General features: G+C 44.2%; 1 protein-coding gene and 1 long non-coding RNA gene across 3 annotated transcripts; both read left to right on the top strand.

Annotated features, from left to right (window-relative positions):
• The first annotated feature begins 851 nt into the window (after positions 1 to 851).
• Positions 852 to 10,954, top strand: LOC128409041 (zinc finger protein RFP-like). Of its 2 annotated transcripts, XM_053379225.1 has the most exons (7): positions 855 to 1,552; positions 4,366 to 4,461; positions 5,436 to 5,666; positions 5,839 to 5,861; positions 7,396 to 7,517; positions 8,347 to 8,391; positions 10,158 to 10,954. In XM_053379225.1, the coding sequence occupies exons 1-7, from the start codon at positions 1,133 to 1,135 to the stop codon at positions 10,736 to 10,738; spliced, it is 1,518 nt and encodes a 505-aa protein (XP_053235200.1). In that variant the 5' UTR covers positions 855 to 1,132; the 3' UTR covers positions 10,739 to 10,954. The 2 variants fall into 2 exon arrangements, with proteins under 2 accessions (XP_053235201.1, XP_053235200.1); XM_053379226.1 differs by lacking the exon at positions 4,366 to 4,461 and having other exon boundaries at positions 852 to 1,552.
• A 1,113-nt stretch (positions 10,955 to 12,067) lies between these two features.
• Positions 12,068 to 16,662, top strand: LOC128409179 (uncharacterized). Its single transcript, XR_008329185.1, has 3 exons — positions 12,068 to 13,221; positions 14,055 to 14,087; positions 15,866 to 16,662. It is a non-coding gene; the product is annotated as an uncharacterized LOC128409179 (long non-coding RNA).
• Positions 16,663 to 22,510: the final 5,848 nt, after the last annotated feature.

The following is a 22,510-nucleotide window of genomic DNA, read 5'->3' as shown; positions in this document are numbered from 1 at the left end:
GCTAATTTATACGTGGAGACAGCAAATTTTAAAATAAGCAGTACAATTGAAACAGAAATACAGTCCATCTTACTGCATCAGGTGTCTTCCCTCTCAGTATGCTGACTGGATGCTAACTGTGAACACGGGCAGTGCCAGGGTGCCAACTGCTCTCCCTTCTCAGGGCCCTTTATCCTTAAACCCAGCTTGGATTGGATGCTCCTTCAGATATAGACAGTGTGGTATAGTGGTTACAGCCCTGGATCAGGATGGGGAGTTCAGTATAGACACAAACAATAAAAACACATGAAATCATAAACTTAAGTAAACACTCATGTGGTTTTGCTTTTCTTTCTTTGGGCTTATTTACTTTAATTTTATTTTGATCTAAAAGCCTAATCATATCAGCTACAGTGTCCCGACTGTGGTAATTCAAAAGTCATAGTTTGTTGTCCCCAAATCCTGTTAACATTTGGGACTGGAGCAATAGTGTTTGCATGAACGAGCCGTCTTAAGAACAGCTTCTTCTCCAGAGCGATCTCGGCCCTGAATGGGAAGCCTGGACTTTGAAAGTCATCTAATCTTCCTTGCTGTACTATACTGTATTGTTTTAATTAGTGTTTTTATGCAGCAGTCAAGTAATTTCGTTGTCCCCGAGAGGGGGTAATGACAATAAAGATATTATTATTATTATTATTATTATTATTATTATTATTATTATTATGAAACTGTATGAGAACTGGGGGTGGGAGACAGGAAACCAATTCTTCCCTCACTAATTCCTTCTCGAGTAAACAATTGTTTTTCTCAGTCTTTACTTCCTTTTTCTTTCCTGTCAGTTTTCCTGCTTTTATTAGCCTCATGATGGCCACACGGCTCTCCCTCAAATTTTCCAGGGGACTGTAGTTAGTTAAGGGTGCTGGGAAGTGCAGCTTTTTGGGGTGAACGGCCATTGCCAGGATTCTTTGGCAGACACCATGCACTTTGAATTCATGGTACAGATGTGAAGCTGCACACTGTAACGGTTTCCCCCCGGCTTATGCTGTTTCTTTTCAAAAACTATGAGTCACCCAGAGGGAGGGAAAGGCCCGCCCTGTAACTTGAAACTGGAGAAAGGAAACTAAAGCTTTTGTTCTCATTTCAGGCAGACGAAATGGCAGACGAGGGTCCAGTCCAGAACCTCTGCGAGGAAACGACATGCTGCATCTGCCTGGAGTATTTCACAGATCCAGTGATCATAGACTGCGGTCACAATTTCTGCCAAAGCTGCATCACCAAGACTTGGGGAAACTCGGACCAAGAAGCTTCTTGCCCTCAGTGCAGGGAACCTCATCAGCAAAGGAATTTCAGGCCCAACCGGCAACTGGCGAGCATTGTGGAAATAGCCAAGAAATTCAGCCTTCAGGCGGCCAAAGGGGTGGAAGTGCTGGGAAGGGTTTGCAAGAGACACCAGGAGCCCCTGAAACTCTTCTGCGAAGACGACCAAGCCCCCATCTGTGTGGTGTGCGACAAATCCAAGGAGCACAGGAAGCACAAAGTGATCCCAAAGGAGGAGGCCTTTGAGGAGTATCAGGTATGGAGCTGTAGGATTGGGGACCAGGCTTCCAAGGGATGCTCAGTTATCCTAAGGATGGGGAAAATATTTCAGCCTGAGGGCTGCATTTTTCTCTTTGCGAAATTCGGGCGGGGCATGTGGGTGAGTGTTTGTGTCCCAAACGCTGCTGGTTATTGGGGCCTGAGGCAAAAGTGGACACAGCAACACTTGAAAATTTCACCTTTTTGCAGTGATCTAAGTAAGCGGGAAGCATTAGTGGAGTTCAGGGACACATTCTGGCCAGGCAAAAAAAGACAGCCTTTGTCCCAAATCCTGGAAAGCAGTCTGTATAGAAATAAACCAGAGGTCTGACTCTGACTCTTGGCGAATGTTCCAGCCTGGGGAGAAGCCAGATAGTGAGGCCTGCAGCTCCTATCTTGTACTGAGCATTCAGAAGTAGGAACATTCACAAGAAGCTCCAAGGGAACTTGAAAAATGCTCATTTCAACCATCTCCCACCTTTTCCTGCCCCAGGAGCCCAGAGAACTACCGGGGCAGGAGAAGGCTGGAAGGCTGATCTGAGGGCCATAGCTCAACAGTTTTTCTTGTTTTACAGAAGTATGTGTGTGATGTCTCTCGTATTTTTTCCATGTAACATTTTTACAAATCAGTTTCATTTATTGAGACATGGGGGGTGGAGGGGGATGATGGGTGGGGGTGGGGTCGGGTGGCGATGTTTTTATTTTGCTTAATGTATGTAGGGTTTGGTGTCAGCGTTGCTCATGCTGTTCATTTGTGTTTCTTTGGTGGTGAGAGAGGTTGGGGTTGGCCTAGGGTGTGGTTGTTTGTTTGTGACTGGCTGTGGTGATCTTTGTTTTCGTGTGTGAGTGGGGTGGCTCCCCTTTATCACATACACAGCCCAACAAGACAGTGACAATAATCCACCAACAGCATACAAATCAATATGGCTAACCTGATTCCTTTGCATTATTATGTAGGGCTGGGCACAGCCTTTGCCCCAAAGCAACTTTCTGTTGGTATAGAAAACAGACCAGAGTCCTGACTCTGTATGAGCCAGCCTTGTGGAAGCATTTGACGTTCCCCAGGTCCCAGCAGTTTCTCTTTTTCTCTAGTCTCAGAATTTATGTTGGGAAACAGATGTTATGCCCACCATTTTTTACTCAGGATAGTTCCCCCCCACACACAATGGTCTAGGAGGACTGCCCGGTGGAAAGGTTGTCAGGAGCTTTGGCTGGTGGCCCAGCTACGCCCCTATCTGGACATGAATAGCCTAACTACTGTTGTCTATGCTTTGGTAACCTTAAGGTTAGATGACTGCAATGCGCTATATGTAGGGCTGCCTCTGAAGACGGTTTGGAAACTTCAGGTGGTGCAGAATTCAGTGGCCAGGTTGCTCACTGGAGCAAGACAGCTTGAGCATATTACACCAATCCTAGTCTGACTCCACTGGCTACAAATTAGTTACCAAGCCCAATTCAAAGTGCTGGTTTTGACCTATAAAGCCTTAAATGGCTCAGGACCGCAATACCTCAAGGACCGCCTCTTCCCATATGAACCTACCCGGACCCTGAGATCATCTTCTGAGGCCCTCCTTCGTGTGCCCCCTCCTTGAGAGGTCAGGAGGGTGGCAACACGAGAACAGGGCCTTCTCTGCAGTGGCTCCCCATCTGTGGAATGCTCTTCCCAGGGAAGTCCGCCTGGTGCCTTCATTATACACCTTTAGCTGCCAGGCAAAAACGTTATTTTTAACCAGGCCTTTGGTTGATTTGATTGACATCCTATGCCCTTTTAAAGCGTGGTTCTTTTTTGGTGGGTATGGAGTTGTTTTTATTTTGATTATATATTTTGTGGTATTATATTTGTATTTTGTTCTGTGAACTGCCCTGAGATCTTGAAGTATAGGTCAGCAAATAAAGTAAGTAAGTAAGTAAGTAAGTAAGTAAGTAAGTGAGGTTCACAGTAGCCCAATCTTGCATGCAGAAATCCTTAGCATTTCTATGTTGTGCTGGGAATATACTGGACCTGAAATCCAGTCAGTACAGCCAGTACTGAGCTAGTTGGACCAGAGGTACAAATAACTCAGTGTAAGGCCACTTCCCCTCTTTCTAGATATGTCCAAAAACCCCAGAGCATAGGTATCAGGTATTAGCAATGTAGCCATGCGGCTCACAATTCTGCTGCAGAACCATATCAAAGCTTCCTATTAGCAGAGGCCCAGGAAGTTCTACCTGCAAAATACTGCAAGGGGGAAAAGGAGGAGCAAATGCTCTGAAGTTATGAGGGGTAAAGGATGTTATTAGGGCCAGTGTGGTTTCCTCTGGGGGTACTCGGGGGAACCGGCACCTTTCCACCCTAAATGTGGAAATTGTGGCACTTCCTGTGATAACTTCATGGTGAATACTGCAAGCTGTTTTTCTTAAAAGAAAAAGGACAAAGAACGAGGTCTGAATAGGGCGATGCACCAGCCACAACCTCTGGTTCGTACCCCAATTTAACTTTGGAAAAGAGCATGGTTTGTTGCAGAAAATGTGAGAGGGTGACTGACTTGGCTCAGGATCTGAATCCCATACAGATACTCTGTTTTGTGCAAACTTGGTATAATTTTGAGTCCCCTTGATTCCCCCCATATTTAATAAGAAAATGATTTATTAACTATATAAATATGCATATGTGAACACTAATCTAATTCCACATTGAGAACGGAAGTTTCCTAGAAGCTGTACATGGACCCTTTTCAACTTTCATGTTCTTGGTTTCTTGAACAGACATGCCTGTTACAGTTTATATCTCTGCTGCCAAAACTAACCCAAATTCCTTTTCACCCACCCCAGGGTAAAATCCTGCGTCATTTGGAGTTCCTGAACAAACAGAAAGGAGAAATTCTGTCTTCTAAACTGAATGGGGAGACCGAAAGCCAGAATCTGCTGGTAGGTGCAAATCTTCTTGCCTCTCCAGGATGGTTATACTTGACAGTAAAAGGTAAAGGTAAAGGTACCCCTGCCCATACGGGCCAGTCTTGACAGACTCTGGGGTTGTGCGCCCATCTCACTCAAGAGGCCGGGGGCCAGTGCTGTCCGGAGACACTTCCGGGTCACGTGGCCAGCGTGACAAAGCTGCATCTGGTGAGCCAGCGCAGCACACGGAAACAGCGTTTACCTTCCCGCCAGTAAGCGGTCCCTATTTATCTACTTGCACCCGGGGGTGCTTTCGAACTGCTAGGTTGGCAGGCGCTGGGACCGAGCAGCGGGAGCGCACCCCGCAGCGGGGATTCGAACCGCCGACCTTTCAATCGGCAAGCCCTAGGCGCTAAGGCTTTTACCCACAGCGCCACCCGTGTCCCTTACTTGACAGAGTGAGGCCTTAATTCTTCGCTTGCACAGTGTCGCAGGTTTGATCATTGGCATTCTCAATTAAATGGATATTGGGTGGTAGAGTTGAGAAAGGTCTCTGCTTCAGACCTTGAAGAGCAGCTGCCTGCAAGTTTAGACAACATTCAGCAGGACAGGCTAAAATTGGTAGGGTTGTCTAGGGGCGAATGTAGTCCTTGAGTCCAAAAATGTCCAGCCATGCCAGCATTAATCCTTTAAGAATGAAGTGAACCCCCCCAAAGCCAATCTTCCTCCTTCTCATCACTTCCTCATGGCCCTACTATTAGGCAGAATGAGGTGGCCAAGGCAGGGAATAGATCGGTAGGTGAGCAGCAGGAAAATACTGAGGACAGAGGCAAGCAAAGAGGTCGTGTCCTGCAAAGCTAGCCTGCCTGCCGCCCTCAGCTGTGATTGATGTTCTATACCATTGTGAGTGTTGAAGTAAACATCAACTGCCCTGCCAGTCAGCTTGTGCACATGGAATTAAGGGGACCTCTAAACGTCTTTTTCTGGCCATGACTCTCTCCTTGCAGAAGCAGACAGACATGGAGAGGCAGGAAATCATGGCCGATTTCAAGCAATTGCACCAGTTTCTGGAAGAACAAGAGCACCTCCTGCTGGCTCAGTTAAAGGAACTGGACGATGAGATTAAAAACTGTAGGAATCAATATATTGCCAAACTCTGTGAGGAAATGGCCTCCCTTGACAACCTAATGAGGCAGCTGGAGGAGAAACAGAAGCAGCCAGTGACTGAATTCTTGCAGGTGAGCAATGGTGGAACAAAACCGTCCAGGTTGTCCTCTGGGGAAGGGCTGTTCATTGGTCTATAGAAGTATTTACAGTAGGCATGAGCACTTCAGTATTTGGTAATAATAAACTGCTGGAGGCAACTGGTGCAAGGGACTGAATTTCTCTCATTCTGTCTCTTCCATCTAGAATATGAGAAGCATCCTAGAAAGGTATGTGGCTTTGATATGAATATGAATAATATTAATTTCCGTCCTTGGAGGTAAGGGATAATTTTATTTGGTCTATACTTTCATGTGAACCAATCTAATTCACTGTTTACAGAAAAATAAGCAGATCAAAAAACAGTTACCTATCGGATTGCACACTTTTACAAATTTTGTTTTGGCTTAAGAAATCCACCCAAAACTGTGTATCTCATGCAGGGAAATGTACAAAAAGCACAGTGGGGGATGCATAGAAGAACATACAAAATGGATAGGATTTTGGGGGGAGAATGTACAGTGGTACCTCAGGTTAAGTACTTAATTTGTTCCGGAGGTCCGTTCTTAAGCTGAAACTGTTCTTAACCTGAAGCACCACTTTAGCTAATGGGGCCTCCTGCTGCTGCCGCGCCACTGGAGCACAATTTCTGTTCTCATCCTGAAGTAAAGTTCTTAACCCGAGGTACTATTTCTGGGTTAGCAGTGTCTGTAACCTGAAGCGTATTTCTTCATCTACAGTATACTTCATATCATAGCAGAGTTGTTGGTGGTGGATTATTAGATTTCTTACTTGCCCTCCACTGTCAGGTTCCAGGGCAGCTTGTGAATTAAAATACAATATTAAAAATAGTTAAAACAAATTACAATCCAAGAAAACAGGGTGGGTGCTAAAATACATCTCCTAGATGACAAAGGCCAGGGTAAAGAGAGGCTCTTATTAGTTACTTGTGTGCAAACATAATTTGTTGAAGAAAATATTCAGTAAGGCTGTGCTGCAGATTCACCTGGATCCTCCACCAAGTTGTGCCAATTTATACCCTGTTCTGATCAGGAAGAAGCAACGACAAATCACAACTTTGTCACAAGTTAATCAGGCACTTCTGACCTGGCTGTAATTTTAAACATGGTACGGTATGCAACGTGTGCGTCAAAATTTCAGACAGATAGTTTGAAAATATTTTGGCATCTTCACAGTAAAGTTTATTTTAAAAAAAGAGGTAAAATAGATTACGGATTGATCATTTATATGTAATTTTTAAATGAAAAAATGTGTATGTAAATTTACACTTTATACTATCCACCCCCTTATACATCATTTTCTAGTTTGTAATAGGTCTTTGTAATGGTCACAGGGCAGACAATACCATTAGTTGCTATCACAGGGCTCATCCACAAGTCCGCTTTTCCTGTGATTTCTAGGCTCGGGTCCGAGAGGCTTTTCTTTTGTCCCTCCGCTTTTCCTGGGGAAACCTGCTGCTTATCACTGTATAGGGAGAAACATAAATCAGCAGAAAACCTGATAAATGTTTGCTTCTATTCAGCTGTAAATCCACAGAAAACCCGACTGACCTTTGTTCTGAGTCAGTGGTAAACAGAGGGGACTTTCGTGGGGAAAATGGGGGGAATGAAAGACAAACCTGTCATGGACGAGCCCTTGGTATCTTCCTGCTGTTCCCACTTTTCTCCTTCATTCTGACGACTGAATTAAGAAAGACTTGAAATGACCTGATGAGCACAATGAACCTCACTTTCTTCTTCCTAGATGTAATGAAAATAAGAATAAAACCATCAATGCAATAGCATTTCCTCGTGGATTAAAACAGCAAATAGATTATTTCTCCAAAATACATCCTTTTTTGGAGAAGGAGACCAAGAAATTCAAAGGTAACAAGGGTCATTGTATGATGTTTTAGATGTGGGACAGATTAGATCAATAGATAGATAAATAAATAGATAGATGATAGAGATAGTAGATGATAGATAGATAGATAGATAGATAGATAGATAGATAGATGATAGATAGATAGATAGATAGATAGATGATAGATAGATATGATAGATGATAGATAGATAGATAGATAGATGATAGATAGATAGATAGATAGATAGATAGATAGATGATAGATAGATAGATAGATAGTTGATAGATAGATAGATAGATAGAGTTGCATGTCATGCCAATTTCCAAACGGTGAATATTTCAGGGGTCCTAGGCTGCTTCCCCAGGGTTCGGGTTTCCTATTGGCAAATGAGGCACAGCAGATACTGTGGTGTCTTTAGGATATATGGTTTATTCCCACATATATAGAATCTGAGCCTACGATGGAGGGGTTCCCAGACACCCCAAGAGAGTCTTGTTTCTCCCATAGCCCCAGCCTTGGATCCAAAACAGGAATCAACCATCATGCTCTGATTCTCTTTCTGTTTTGCTGCCTTTTACAGCCTGTCACATCCCTAAACTCTACTCCAGAACTCTGATTTTGTCTTCTAACTCTCTCAGAGCTGGGGGGAGGCAACTCATCTCTGTGCCCCCCACCCTGAACATGCTTTCATAACACTTAATGCTAATGCTGGAAGAGGGAGGAAGACGGAGTACTCTGGCTAAATTTTAGATTTACGCCTGAACACTCTTGCAAACATTCTAACTCTGAAGCAATGCCCTTGGAGCCAAGTACGAATATTGACTTTTTCCTCATTTCACTTTTTTCCTCAGACGTTGTGCTCTCTGGACCTCAAGGAAAGAAAGGTACATTTCCAGGTTTGGCAGATCTTTAAACAATTTTTGCAGATGAGATATGGGAGGGTTTTGCACTTCAATCTCCCAGCAGCACAAGATTGCTGGGGTCCCAAGCTTCCTCCCCTGGGTTCGTATTTCCTTTTGGGACATGAGAGACAGCAGAGACTGTGGTGTCTTTAGGATATATGGTTTATTCCCACATATATAGAATCTGAGCCTACGATGGAGGGGTTCACAGCACGGGCACCCCAAGAGAGTCTTGTTTCTCCCACTGCCACAGCCTTGCATTCAAAGCAGGAATCAACCCTCGTGCTCTGATTATCTTTATGTCTTGCTGCTTTTTACAGCCTGCCACATCCCTAAACTCTGCTCTACTTCAAAACTCTGGTTTTGTCTTCTAACTATCTCAGAACTGGAGGACTGGGAAGCAAGCAAGAGTAACTGAAGCTTGACATTTGAGCGTTCTTTTTATCTATTTCTCTATTTAAAATTCTGAGTAATCTTCATTATTTGGCATTGATTTTTCTGAAACACTCCCCCCGTCCCAATGTTTTCATAAAATGTAATGGGAATGCTGGAATGCTCTGGCTTACTAAAGTCAGCTGGGAGTTCACCAAACCTCAACTGGTGTGTGTTATGAGCACAGCAAACGGAGTCATCAGAGATTTCCTTCTCCCATCTGAACAGCATCTTCCAGAGTTTGTTAAGGGGGAAACTCCTCACAAGCAGTTCAAAGTAACCAAGTGTTTAATGTCTCCAGACACAAGACCAGTCCTTCATCGTCTTTGAAGTAAAGATACGTGTGAGCAGATCCATTGACACTGATCACTGTGCTAGCTAATGCTTCTGTGCAAAACCCACAGCCTCTTCCCCTGAGTCTCACAGAGTCAGACCCTTGACAGCAAACGGGACAGGGCACAGACAAGACAGACAGGATGAAAGCAATGCCCCAGAGGCTACTATTCCTGTCTCTACATGTGGGCATATTTCCTGGACCAATGGGAGAGTGAATGACTCCACAAGTCGCACACTCGACCTGCTGGTGTTGCTATGGCAACCCAGTGCACCCGGCTCCCTTATCTCAGGGCATCCAGTCGTGGGAAATGTGCTCCTCAACGCACGAGCCCCAAGCACATTACAGCAACATGGAAGAGCTCAAACGGTCCTATACGATGACTACATTTTAAATATTGGCGTGAACACACTTCCAAGCACTCCTAATCTAAAGCATTACCTAGGAGCTAAGTGTGAGTCTCAACTTCTTCCTCATATCGGTTTTGTTCCTTAAGCGTTGTGCTCCCTGGACCTCAAGTAAAACATATGGTTCCAGATTGGGCAGCGTTACTTCAGCTGTCTGGACCTCCAGAAAAGAAAGTACATTTCCAGGTTGGGTAGGGTTCTTTGTTTTGGGTTTTACATGTGAGATTGGGAGAAGGGCTCAGCACAGGAGCACAGGAACCAGCTTTTTTGCAGAGCCAAGCCAACTGCCCATCTAGCTTCATATTGCCAAGAATGACTGGCAACAGCTCTCCAGGGTTTTACCCAGGGAACTCACCCTACAGGATTTGAACCAGGGACCTTTGCAAGCAAGCCTACTTCTGAGCTAGCATCCTTGCCCTCAAGGGGCGCTCCCTGAGTTTCTGAACTGACCTGCATGGGGGAGCGATTTCCCACCCCCCACCCCATTAGTACACTGGCTTTTCAAACCTCCTCCTCACTCAGAGCTGCACAAAACTTGGATGCAGGTTTTGGGCGCTTCCTCCCTAATCGTTTCCTTTCTCTTTTAGGTGAAGACATGGCCATTCCTAAACTAGTCCTAGAAGCGTATGGCCAAGCACCAACCCGAGACATATATATGAAGTCACCATTGTTTGCCTTCGGATTCTCAACAAGCAATCATTCGTTGACCCCATTGAACCAATCATTCGTTGACCCCGTATTCTCAAATAAGAACATTAATTGTTGTTCCTATGTTATGGGAGTTGAGAGAATCACCTCAGGGATCCATTCCTGGATAGTGGACGTGGGGGACGAGAACTTCTGGGCTGTGGGGGTTGTCAAGGAGTCTTTAAGGGGTCACAATATTGTCAATTTGAATGATGGGATTGGGATCTGGGCTATTGGGAGGATTTCTCCTGGTGCATATTATGCTTCCACTTCTCCTGGAATATCTCTGGGACCATCACCCTCGGCCAGCACACAACACCTTACCTTTGGGTTTTGGCCAAAGAGAATCCGTGTGCTTGTGAACTATGAAGCAGAAGTAATACTCTTCCGTGATGCTGACTCAAATAATGATCTCTTTACCTTCTTCCGTGCTTTGTTCTCTGGGGAGAAAATCTGCTCCTTTGTCTGCGTGGGGAAATGAGATGAGGTTGCCATTTGGTGCAAACTTGACAGGCCAGCAGGAGGTGCCAAGTCCTTTAAAACCAGGGGTGGGTGGGGAAGTTTAAAAAACAGTGTGGGGGGTCAGGAGAAAGGAACTGAATCCTCTCCCCACCCATACTTTCCTTCCTCAAAGGTCTGGGGAAAGAACTTTTTTGGGGGGTGGGTATGTGTGGTGTGGAAAGGGCTCAGGATATTAAGTCCAACTTCTTTAGAGGGAATTAGTAACAGTCTGACTCTATCATGCAGTATCATTGCTGTCAAGTCTGAATGGGCCCTGCAGGCTTTCCCCTCCAAATAGCGCTCTGTTGTGGGAAACAAAACACATGAAAACTGACATTCAGACACAGCTTCAGGGGGAAGTAGCTGAAGAGGGGAGGCTTTTCAATGCGGAACTGGCATGAGGCCCTGATCCAGATTGGCAGCGTGCTTTGGATCGCAACCCCATAGCTGTATTTTATTTGGAAAAGAAACACACAAAATAGAAGCATGATTAAAAAGGAATTGTCTGCAAATACATGATACACAAATAGAGACTTGATATGGGGGCATTTAAATGCCCCCTTAATTATCTAAAGAGGTGGGTTGTTTTATGTGCCTCAAGTAGTTGTTCTACGTCTTTTTATAATTGTTTAATTGTTGTCACTCACTCTAGGACTTGATGTCGAAAGGTGTGTAAGAAACCTTGTAAATAAATAAAAGCAATTCCACTTACTGCATATGTGTGTGCCATTAATCGCTTAATGTCCAAGCTGCTCAGGGTGTGGTAGTGGCCCAAAGGGCCATAATGAATGTGATAATGTGAACCCCTATAAATCCTTCAATGTGCTTCTAATAGAGAAGTTATGTTAACCTGTTGCTTTAAGAAACTGAGGATTTTGCAAGATGCCGTCCCCCACTGGGACAGAAGGGCAGCTAATACGTGAATCACAAAGATACAGCTCATAAGTTAGAACGCAAGTTGATACACGGTGGAAATGGCTGCATGTAACACAGGTTCCCAACATGCATACTAACACAATGTAACAGAGCACAGTGAGAATCAAAGTTTAGTCAGCAATGCTTATTGCGCATGTGTATTAAACATGAAATGAGGTAATGATGTACATGATTGGTGAAAATTGAAATCCTTTGTTTGAAATGTTATAAATACCATCGCCCTGACCCTTGGGCGGGGTTGCACTTTTGCGAAAAGATTTGACTATAACCTATTGCTTTGCAGTAAACAACAATGGACTTTTAACTCCTCTTGTCTTAACCCGAGGTACTATTTCTGGGTTAGCAGTGTCTGTAACCTGAAGCGTATTTCTTCATCTACAGTATACTTCATATCATAGCAGAGTTGTTGGTGGTGGATTATTAGATTTCTTACTTGCCCTCCACTGTCAGGTTCCAGGGCAGCTTGTGAATTAAAATACAATATTAAAAATAGTTAAAACAAATTACAATCCAAGAAAACAGGGTGGGTGCTAAAATACATCTCCTAGATGACAAAGGCCAGGGTAAAGAGAGGCTCTTATTAGTTACTTGTGTGCAAACATAATTTGTTGAAGAAAATATTCAGTAAGGCTGTGCTGCAGATTCACCTGGATCCTCCACCAAGTTGTGCCAATTTATACCCTGTTCTGATCAGGAAGAAGCAACGACAAATCACAACTTTGTCACAAGTTAATCAGGCACTTCTGACCTGGCTGTAATTTTAAACATGGTACGGTATGCAACGTGTGCGTCAAAATTTCAGACAGATAGTTTGAAAATATTTTGGCATCTTCACAGTAAAGTTTATTTTAAAAAAAGAGGTAAAATAGATTACGGATTGATCATTTATATGTAATTTTTAAATGAAAAAATGTGTATGTAAATTTACACTTTATACTATCCACCCCCTTATACATCATTTTCTAGTTTGTAATAGGTCTTTGTAATGGTCACAGGGCAGACAATACCATTAGTTGCTATCACAGGGCTCATCCACAAGTCCGCTTTTCCTGTGATTTCTAGGCTCGGGTCCGAGAGGCTTTTCTTTTGTCCCTCCGCTTTTCCTGGGGAAACCTGCTGCTTATCACTGTATAGGGAGAAACATAAATCAGCAGAAAACCTGATAAATGTTTGCTTCTATTCAGCTGTAAATCCACAGAAAACCCGACTGACCTTTGTTCTGAGTCAGTGGTAAACAGAGGGGACTTTCGTGGGGAAAATGGGGGGAATGAAAGACAAACCTGTCATGGACGAGCCCTTGGTATCTTCCTGCTGTTCCCACTTTTCTCCTTCATTCTGACGACTGAATTAAGAAAGACTTGAAATGACCTGATGAGCACAATGAACCTCACTTTCTTCTTCCTAGATGTAATGAAAATAAGAATAAAACCATCAATGCAATAGCATTTCCTCGTGGATTAAAACAGCAAATAGATTATTTCTCCAAAATACATCCTTTTTTGGAGAAGGAGACCAAGAAATTCAAAGGTAACAAGGGTCATTGTATGATGTTTTAGATGTGGGACAGATTAGATCAATAGATAGATAAATAAATAGATAGATGATAGAGATAGTAGATGATAGATAGATAGATAGATAGATAGATAGATAGATAGATGATAGATAGATAGATAGATAGATAGATAGATAGATAGATGATAGATAGATATGATAGATGATAGATAGATAGATGATAGATAGATAGATAGATAGATAGATAGATAGATAGATGATAGATAGATAGATAGATAGTTGATAGATAGATAGATAGAGTTGCATGTCATGCCAATTTCCAAACGGTGAATATTTCAGGGGTCCTAGGCTGCTTCCCCAGGGTTCGGGTTTCCTATTGGCAAATGAGGCACAGCAGATACTGTGGTGTCTTTAGGATATATGGTTTATTCCCACATATATAGAATCTGAGCCTACGATGGAGGGGTTCCCAGACACCCCAAGAGAGTCTTGTTTCTCCCATAGCCCCAGCCTTGGATCCAAAACAGGAATCAACCATCATGCTCTGATTCTCTTTCTGTTTTGCTGCCTTTTACAGCCTGTCACATCCCTAAACTCTACTCCAGAACTCTGATTTTGTCTTCTAACTCTCTCAGAGCTGGGGGGAGGCAACTCATCTCTGTGCCCCCCACCCTGAACATGCTTTCATAACACTTAATGCTAATGCTGGAAGAGGGAGGAAGACGGAGTACTCTGGCTAAATTTTAGATTTACGCCTGAACACTCTTGCAAACATTCTAACTCTGAAGCAATGCCCTTGGAGCCAAGTACGAATATTGACTTTTTCCTCATTTCACTTTTTTCCTCAGACGTTGTGCTCTCTGGACCTCAAGGAAAGAAAGGTACATTTCCAGGTTTGGCAGATCTTTAAACAATTTTTGCAGATGAGATATGGGAGGGTTTTGCACTTCAATCTCCCAGCAGCACAAGATTGCTGGGGTCCCAAGCTTCCTCCCCTGGGTTCGTATTTCCTTTTGGGACATGAGAGACAGCAGAGACTGTGGTGTCTTTAGGATATATGGTTTATTCCCACATATATAGAATCTGAGCCTACGATGGAGGGGTTCACAGCACGGGCACCCCAAGAGAGTCTTGTTTCTCCCACTGCCACAGCCTTGCATTCAAAGCAGGAATCAACCCTCGTGCTCTGATTATCTTTATGTCTTGCTGCTTTTTACAGCCTGCCACATCCCTAAACTCTGCTCTACTTCAAAACTCTGGTTTTGTCTTCTAACTATCTCAGAACTGGAGGACTGGGAAGCAAGCAAGAGTAACTGAAGCTTGACATTTGAGCGTTCTTTTTATCTATTTCTCTATTTAAAATTCTGAGTAATCTTCATTATTTGGCATTGATTTTTCTGAAACACTCCCCCCGTCCCAATGTTTTCATAAAATGTAATGGGAATGCTGGAATGCTCTGGCTTACTAAAGTCAGCTGGGAGTTCACCAAACCTCAACTGGTGTGTGTTATGAGCACAGCAAACGGAGTCATCAGAGATTTCCTTCTCCCATCTGAACAGCATCTTCCAGAGTTTGTTAAGGGGGAAACTCCTCACAAGCAGTTCAAAGTAACCAAGTGTTTAATGTCTCCAGACACAAGACCAGTCCTTCATCGTCTTTGAAGTAAAGATACGTGTGAGCAGATCCATTGACACTGATCACTGTGCTAGCTAATGCTTCTGTGCAAAACCCACAGCCTCTTCCCCTGAGTCTCACAGAGTCAGACCCTTGACAGCAAACGGGACAGGGCACAGACAAGACAGACAGGATGAAAGCAATGCCCCAGAGGCTACTATTCCTGTCTCTACATGTGGGCATATTTCCTGGACCAATGGGAGAGTGAATGACTCCACAAGTCGCACACTCGACCTGCTGGTGTTGCTATGGCAACCCAGTGCACCCGGCTCCCTTATCTCAGGGCATCCAGTCGTGGGAAATGTGCTCCTCAACGCACGAGCCCCAAGCACATTACAGCAACATGGAAGAGCTCAAACGGTCCTATACGATGACTACATTTTAAATATTGGCGTGAACACACTTCCAAGCACTCCTAATCTAAAGCATTACCTAGGAGCTAAGTGTGAGTCTCAACTTCTTCCTCATATCGGTTTTGTTCCTTAAGCGTTGTGCTCCCTGGACCTCAAGTAAAACATATGGTTCCAGATTGGGCAGCGTTACTTCAGCTGTCTGGACCTCCAGAAAAGAAAGTACATTTCCAGGTTGGGTAGGGTTCTTTGTTTTGGGTTTTACATGTGAGATTGGGAGAAGGGCTCAGCACAGGAGCACAGGAACCAGCTTTTTTGCAGAGCCAAGCCAACTGCCCATCTAGCTTCATATTGCCAAGAATGACTGGCAACAGCTCTCCAGGGTTTTACCCAGGGAACTCACCCTACAGGATTTGAACCAGGGACCTTTGCAAGCAAGCCTACTTCTGAGCTAGCATCCTTGCCCTCAAGGGGCGCTCCCTGAGTTTCTGAACTGACCTGCATGGGGGAGCGATTTCCCACCCCCCACCCCATTAGTACACTGGCTTTTCAAACCTCCTCCTCACTCAGAGCTGCACAAAACTTGGATGCAGGTTTTGGGCGCTTCCTCCCTAATCGTTTCCTTTCTCTTTTAGGTGAAGACATGGCCATTCCTAAACTAGTCCTAGAAGCGTATGGCCAAGCACCAACCCGAGACATATATATGAAGCCACCATTGTTTGCCTTCGGATTCTCAACAAGCAATCATTTGTTGACCCCATTGAACCAATCATTCGTTGACCCCGTATTCTCAAATAAGAACATTAATTGTTGTTCCTATGTTATGGGAGTTGAGAGAATCACCTCAGGGATCCATTCCTGGATAGTGGACGTGGGGGACGAGAACTTCTGGGCTGTGGGGGTTGTCAAGGAGTCTTTAAGGGGTCACAATATTGTCAATTTGAATGATGGGATTGGGATCTGGGCTATTGGGAGGATTTCTCCTGGTGCATATTATGCTTCCACTTCTCCTGGAATATCTCTGGGACCATCACCCTCGGCCAGCACACAACACCTTACCTTTGGGTTTTGGCCAAAGAGAATCCGTGTGCTTGTGAACTATGAAGCAGAAGTAATACTCTTCCGTGATGCTGACTCAAATAATGATCTCTTTACCTTCTTCCGTGCTTTGTTCTCTGGGGAGAAAATCTGCTCCTTTGTCTGCGTGGGGAAATGAGATGAGGTTGCCATTTGGTGCAAACTTGACAGGCCAGCAGGAGGTGCCAAGTCCTTTAAAACCAGGGGTGGGTGGGGAAGTTTAAAAAACAGTGTGGGGGGTCAGGAGAAAGGAACTGAATCCTCTCCCCACCCATACTTTCCTTCCTCAAAGGTCTGGGGAAAGAACTTTTTTGGGGGGTGGGTATGTGTGGTGTGGAAAGGGCTCAGGATATTAAGTCCAACTTCTTTAGAGGGAATTAGTAACAGTCTGACTCTATCATGCAGTATCATTGCTGTCAAGTCTGAATGGGCCCTGCAGGCTTTCCCCTCCAAATAGCGCTCTGTTGTGGGAAACAAAACACATGAAAACTGACATTCAGACACAGCTTCAGGGGGAAGTAGCTGAAGAGGGGAGGCTTTTCAATGCGGAACTGGCATGAGGCCCTGATCCAGATTGGCAGCGTGCTTTGGATCGCAACCCCATAGCTGTATTTTATTTGGAAAAGAAACACACAAAATAGAAGCATGATTAAAAAGGAATTGTCTGCAAATACATGATACACAAATAGAGACTTGATATGGGGGCATTTAAATGCCCCCTTAATTATCTAAAGAGGTGGGTTGTTTTATGTGCCTCAAGTAGTTGTTCTACGTCTTTTTATAATTGTTTAATTGTTGTCACTCACTCTAGGACTTGATGTCGAAAGGTGTGTAAGAAACCTTGTAAATAAATAAAAGCAATTCCACTTACTGCATATGTGTGTGCCATTAATCGCTTAATGTCCAAGCTGCTCAGGGTGTGGTAGTGGCCCAAAGGGCCATAATGAATGTGATAATGTGAACCCCTATAAATCCTTCAATGTGCTTCTAATAGAGAAGTTATGTTAACCTGTTGCTTTAAGAAACTGAGGATTTTGCAAGATGCCGTCCCCCACTGGGACAGAAGGGCAGCTAATACGTGAATCACAAAGATACAGCTCATAAGTTAGAACGCAAGTTGATACACGGTGGAAATGGCTGCATGTAACACAGGTTCCCAACATGCATACTAACACAATGTAACAGAGCACAGTGAGAATCAAAGTTTAGTCAGCAATGCTTATTGCGCATGTGTATTAAACATGAAATGAGGTAATGATGTACATGATTGGTGAAAATTGAAATCCTTTGTTTGAAATGTTATAAATACCATCGCCCTGACCCTTGGGCGGGGTTGCACTTTTGCGAAAAGATTTGACTATAACCTATTGCTTTGCAGTAAACAACAATGGACTTTTAACTCCTCTTGTCTCTGAGTTTTATTGGCATAAACTCAGAAGATAAGCCATTTTTGGCATACAACAAGGGGATTTGCAGAACCACAGTTAAGTATCTCTAGTCTGAACCAGTGGAGGACAAGGTGCTCACGTCTGCTCTTATATTATTAAACTGCTGTTGCTTTATTTGAGTCTTTAATATATGAAATAAACAAGGGCTCCATTGATCCAGGAAGTGGGAGCTGTGGTCTGAACCAGCAGGGCTCTTCTGAAAGTATGTGCTTTTAAGTGAGATAAAAATCAAAACAATTACTCTATGTTTGAAGTGACTGGCTTCAGATTTAACATTTCCCAACATGACCCATGTTGATGTGAGGCACAGGTGGGGAGCCTTTTGCAGCCCAGATGCTGCATTCCCTTGTGTCTGGAGTTTGAAAAAAATTGGCCCCACCCCATGGGTGAACTTTGACGGATGGTTGGGACAATCACATAATATCACTATGAAATTACATGATTGACAGATGAGTTCCCTACCCATGCCTTATGGGGAACATTTGAAATAACTTGCGCTGTGGATAGATAGGACCAGTAGCAAAAGTGAGCAGAGTTCCTGCTATGCTCTCCATCCACACAAGCAAGAGAGATTATCCCTGTCCAAGGATAGATTTTAGTCAGAAGTACATGCAAGGGATGAGTGAGGCCTGTATCCTGACGGCCATTTTGAGGGGCCTGAATCATTCGGCTCCTGCAGCTGATGTTTTCCAACCCTAGTGGGAGCTTGTGCTCTTTTTTTATTACTATTGCATGAAAACATTTATTTCAGTAAGCCCACATAGACACATCTTTAATTGTGTACACTTGCTTTTAAATTCTTGCAGATTTTACCACAGCTTAGTTTTTTAGGTTTTTTTAGAGGAGCTGGTTTCCAAACATTTCCAAATAAACAAAACAACAATATTTCAAGAACATTTACTAAAAACAAAAGTAAACTATACATCAAATAAAAGTGAGAAGTGTACAGAACAGAAAATTTAAAAAATTAGGAGCCAGAGTCTAAACATGTAAGTTTTTAAGAGATGTTTGGAAATCTCTACTCTCTCCTTCTCATGAATTATCTGAGAGAGAGCATTCCAGAGGGTGGGTGCTGCACCCACAAATGAAGTGACCACCCCTGGGTGTAGGAGTGACCCCAGCTGGGCCACATCAGCTTGAGCTCTTACTGCTGAATTTTGTCTCTCGTTTCACCCAATTTCAAGGGACCGGTTCAAATTTCATCCGAGGAACAACTGGTATTTTTATCATACAAAATGTAGCTGCTTCTTCACATCTTCCTGGTCTGACAACAGGGCAGGCGGATGGGACTCTGGCTCACCCTTCTCATGGTTCATGTACCTCGGTTTAAGAACAGCCCTCTTTACGAACTACAGTGGAAACTTGTGTTATGTACCGTCCTCCTTGCAAACACTTTGGGTTACGAGCTCCGCTAACCCGGAAGTAGATGCTCCCAGTTGCAAATTATGCCCCGGGATGCGAGTGGAAGTCGCACACCGGCAGCATGGCAGCAGTGGGAGGCGCCATTAGCGAAAGCTAATGAGCGGTTATGAGCAGTTTCGGCTTAAGAACGGACCTCCGGAACAAATTAAGTTTGTAACCAGAGGTACCACTGTATTCAGTTTACAAACCACTGTACTTTGTAAACAACAGTGAAGGAACTGTATGTAGACTCAAACAGGGCAGACTTCTGTCACATTCTAGTCTTGTTTGTTTTGGGGGAAGTTCCCACGCATTGAAATTTAAGTTCCATTCCATTTGCTTTCTATTGTTAACACCTGTGGGAAAGCTAAATACAGATCACCACAGTAACATGCAAAACAAGAGTCGTGTTCCTATGCCACGTCCTCCAACAGTTCATACCTGCTTCAGCTGAGCTGGCGATCAGCAGTCCTCCTGAATCAGGCCGGAGATCCATCAAAGATACCCTCAACAGGCGACTGACTGGTAATAATTTGAGGGCATTCTTAAAGGAACGTAGGCTCCTTTTCTTAAAGAGATGGATTGGCTTAAAGAGATGGATTGGCTTCGTGTGGGAGAAAAACTGTGGTTTAAATATCTCTGCTATCAGATCCAGAGAGTAACTCACCCACTGAGCATGGAGTCTCTGAGATCTGTGCAGAAACAGTTGCAGGGTTATGAGCCAGACACAAGGAATCTGGTTGCATGCTTGGACATGGCGCTGAGGAATTTCAAGCAGGAGCCCAGATGCGTGAAGGAGAATGCCACTTTGTTGATCAAGAGTGATGGGCTTGAGTTGAAATTCTCCTGTGGGAATCAGAAATGTCTCATCTGCATAGATGACGCTGGCGGAGAACTCCAGTACAATGCCTCTGAGCTCTCGGGGGATGTCTATCTGTCAAGATTATGTTGCAGGTCCCAGCTACTGAATGTGGCAAGTCTCCAGGGAGTGAAGGAAAGTTTGGAGAAATGGGAGATGGGAGAAGATTTGAGAAGATGTCTCAAGCTAGCCCTGAAGGAGTTCCCCAAGGAACCCTTATTAGTGCAGGAAAATGCCCGGTTGATCATTAGGAAACGCAAAGTTCAACTGGAGTTCATCTCTGGGACGGGGCAATGTGAGATATCGGTGTGTTTTGACAAGGGGGAACCTCATTATGAGGTTGAACCCAAGACCTGGGAAATGTACCGGGAACGGCTACCACTCCACAAGGAACACCTGAATGCCAAGAATTTGGAAAAGATCCGTAGAACAGTGAGATCCCTAGCAGGGACACCTCCTGATGTCCGGAAGAGCCTTAATATTGCCTTGCACAGGTTCTTTCAGGAACCGGAGGATGTGAAGAAGAATGCCCGCATGGTGATTGAAGTGGAAGGAGGGGAGATGCAGCTAATCTCTGGGACCAGAGAGAATTTCATCGATGTCTCCTGTGTCGGTGGGGAAATATCCTACAGATGCAGCCGTCCAGCTCCAAGGCACAGGAAAGGGGCTCAAAGCAGGCAGGCACGAGGACGTCATCTCCAACGCTACCAGCCCTACCCACGTTACCACCGTGATCAACTCCTGCCCGGAAACCAATGTCCCCACTGTGGAAGGACGTGTGGATCCAGAATCGGCCTCCACAGTCACTTACGGACTCATTGTTAAAACCGTGTTTATGGAAGACAATCATACTCGGCTATGAGTGATCACCAAAGAAGAAGAAGACCAGCACAACTATCACCAGATAGTTCTTGTGGCACTAAGCTTTGTTGTTCATGGGCACCACCTACGTACCTAAACACTGTCAGCTCAACCTCACAGGTCTATCTGCTTTCAGCAAGTCCTACAAAGTTCTGGCCTGAGAGTTGCTCCAACAGCTCCCCATTTCCTGCCATTTTCTTAGGATCACGACCCCCACCTGTTTTTGACCTTCCACTCGCTGATGTTGCTGACCTTCTGCCCTGGTACTGTTGCCTAAGATCTCACGTGCTGCTTGACCTTCACAATGCTCCTGCCTCTGAGACCTCTGATCCAGATCCGACTTCTCTGAAACTGGACCTTATGTTGTGGATGCCTCTGTCTCTGGCCATTGGATCCTGATCTCTGGCCAGCTTCCCTTGAACTCTGGGCTCCCTGATGGTTTGGAACAGAACTGTGCTGGGCCCTGACACAAGCCAACAAATATGCAGGTGCTGTTCAGGACACTTTGGGGTGGTAAAGTGCAGTAAAGTGTGCAAACGTGAGTAAAAATAACATACAAATATGAATTATTTTAGGGGAATATATATCTATGGGGAAATATGCTTTGCAAAAATGTGTCTGTTATTTAGGCTATCAAGTACTAAGCCTCCTGTTGATTTCAAGCACCAGTAGCACCTTAGGGACCAACTAAGAACAAACATAGCCAGAACAAACTTAGTTGGTCTCTAAGGTGTTACTGGAAAATTTTTTTTTGAAGGATTCTTTTAAAGACTTCCAGGGACAATAAGATTTTATTCTTTTAAGGGAGTTTTTAGGAGCTATCTTTTTAAAGAATTTTTTTGTTTATTTCTTTTAAGTAAATAAACGTGTATATTAGAAGATTGCACAGAAATGCCCAGGACTTTTAAAACAAAGCAAAGCAAAATGAAACAAAACCACTAACTGATGTAGGAATGCAGAGAACTGAATTTAAGCCTGGGGAAAACAAAATCAGAGTGAAACTGAAATTGCCACATCCGTAGCTGTTGGGACCTCACTTTAATCTCATTTCCTTTGTGAGTGAAATTAAAGAAGATGGTGCCAAGTATCTTTAGTTTCTTTCTTTCTTTAAAGCATTTCTACCCTGCTCTTCAGCCAAAACACCTCTTGGAGCAGCTTACAAACATCAGTAATAAGATGTTCCCTGCTCTTACAATCAAAGAATCATAGAATCGTAGAACTGGAAGGGACCTCAAGGGTCATCTAGTCCAACCCCCTGCAATGCAGGAATCTCAGCTAAAGCATCCAAGACAGATGGCTGTCCAACATCTGCTTAGAAACATCCATGGAAGGAGAGTCCACAGCCTCCCGAGGTTTTGTACACAAATTTTCTTAAAAGGTAAAGGTAAAGGGACCCCTGACCATTAGGTCCAGTCGTGACCGACTCTGGGGTTGCGGCGCTCATCTCGCTTTATTGGCCGAGGGAGCCGGCGTACAGCTTCCGGGTCATGTGGCCAGCATGACTAAGCCGCTTCTGGCGAACCAGAGCAGCGCACGGAAATGCTGTTTACCTTCCCGCCAGAGCGGTGCCTATTTATCTACTTGCACTTTGACGTGCTTTCGAACTGCTAGGTTGGCAGGAGATTTGCCTTTGC

Source organism: Podarcis raffonei, chromosome 2 (assembly GCF_027172205.1).
Source record: "Podarcis raffonei isolate rPodRaf1 chromosome 2, rPodRaf1.pri, whole genome shotgun sequence".
Classification (NCBI taxonomy): Eukaryota; Metazoa; Chordata; class Lepidosauria; order Squamata; family Lacertidae; genus Podarcis; species Podarcis raffonei.
The sequence above is the reverse complement of the archived record's forward strand: the minus strand, read 5'-3'. Positions and strand labels throughout refer to the sequence as shown.

Coding starts and splice junctions, on each gene's coding strand:
- LOC128409041 (XM_053379225.1), top strand. CDS start 1,133: ATGGCAGACGAGGGTCCAGTCCAGAACCTCTGCGAGGAAACGACATGC. Junction 4,462..5,435: donor CCGAAAGCCAGAATCTGCTG/GTAGGTGCAAAT, acceptor CTCTCCTTGCAG/AAGCAGACAGACATGGAGAG. Junction 7,518..8,346: donor GGAGACCAAGAAATTCAAAG/GTAACAAGGGTC, acceptor TTTTTTCCTCAG/ACGTTGTGCTCTCTGGACCT.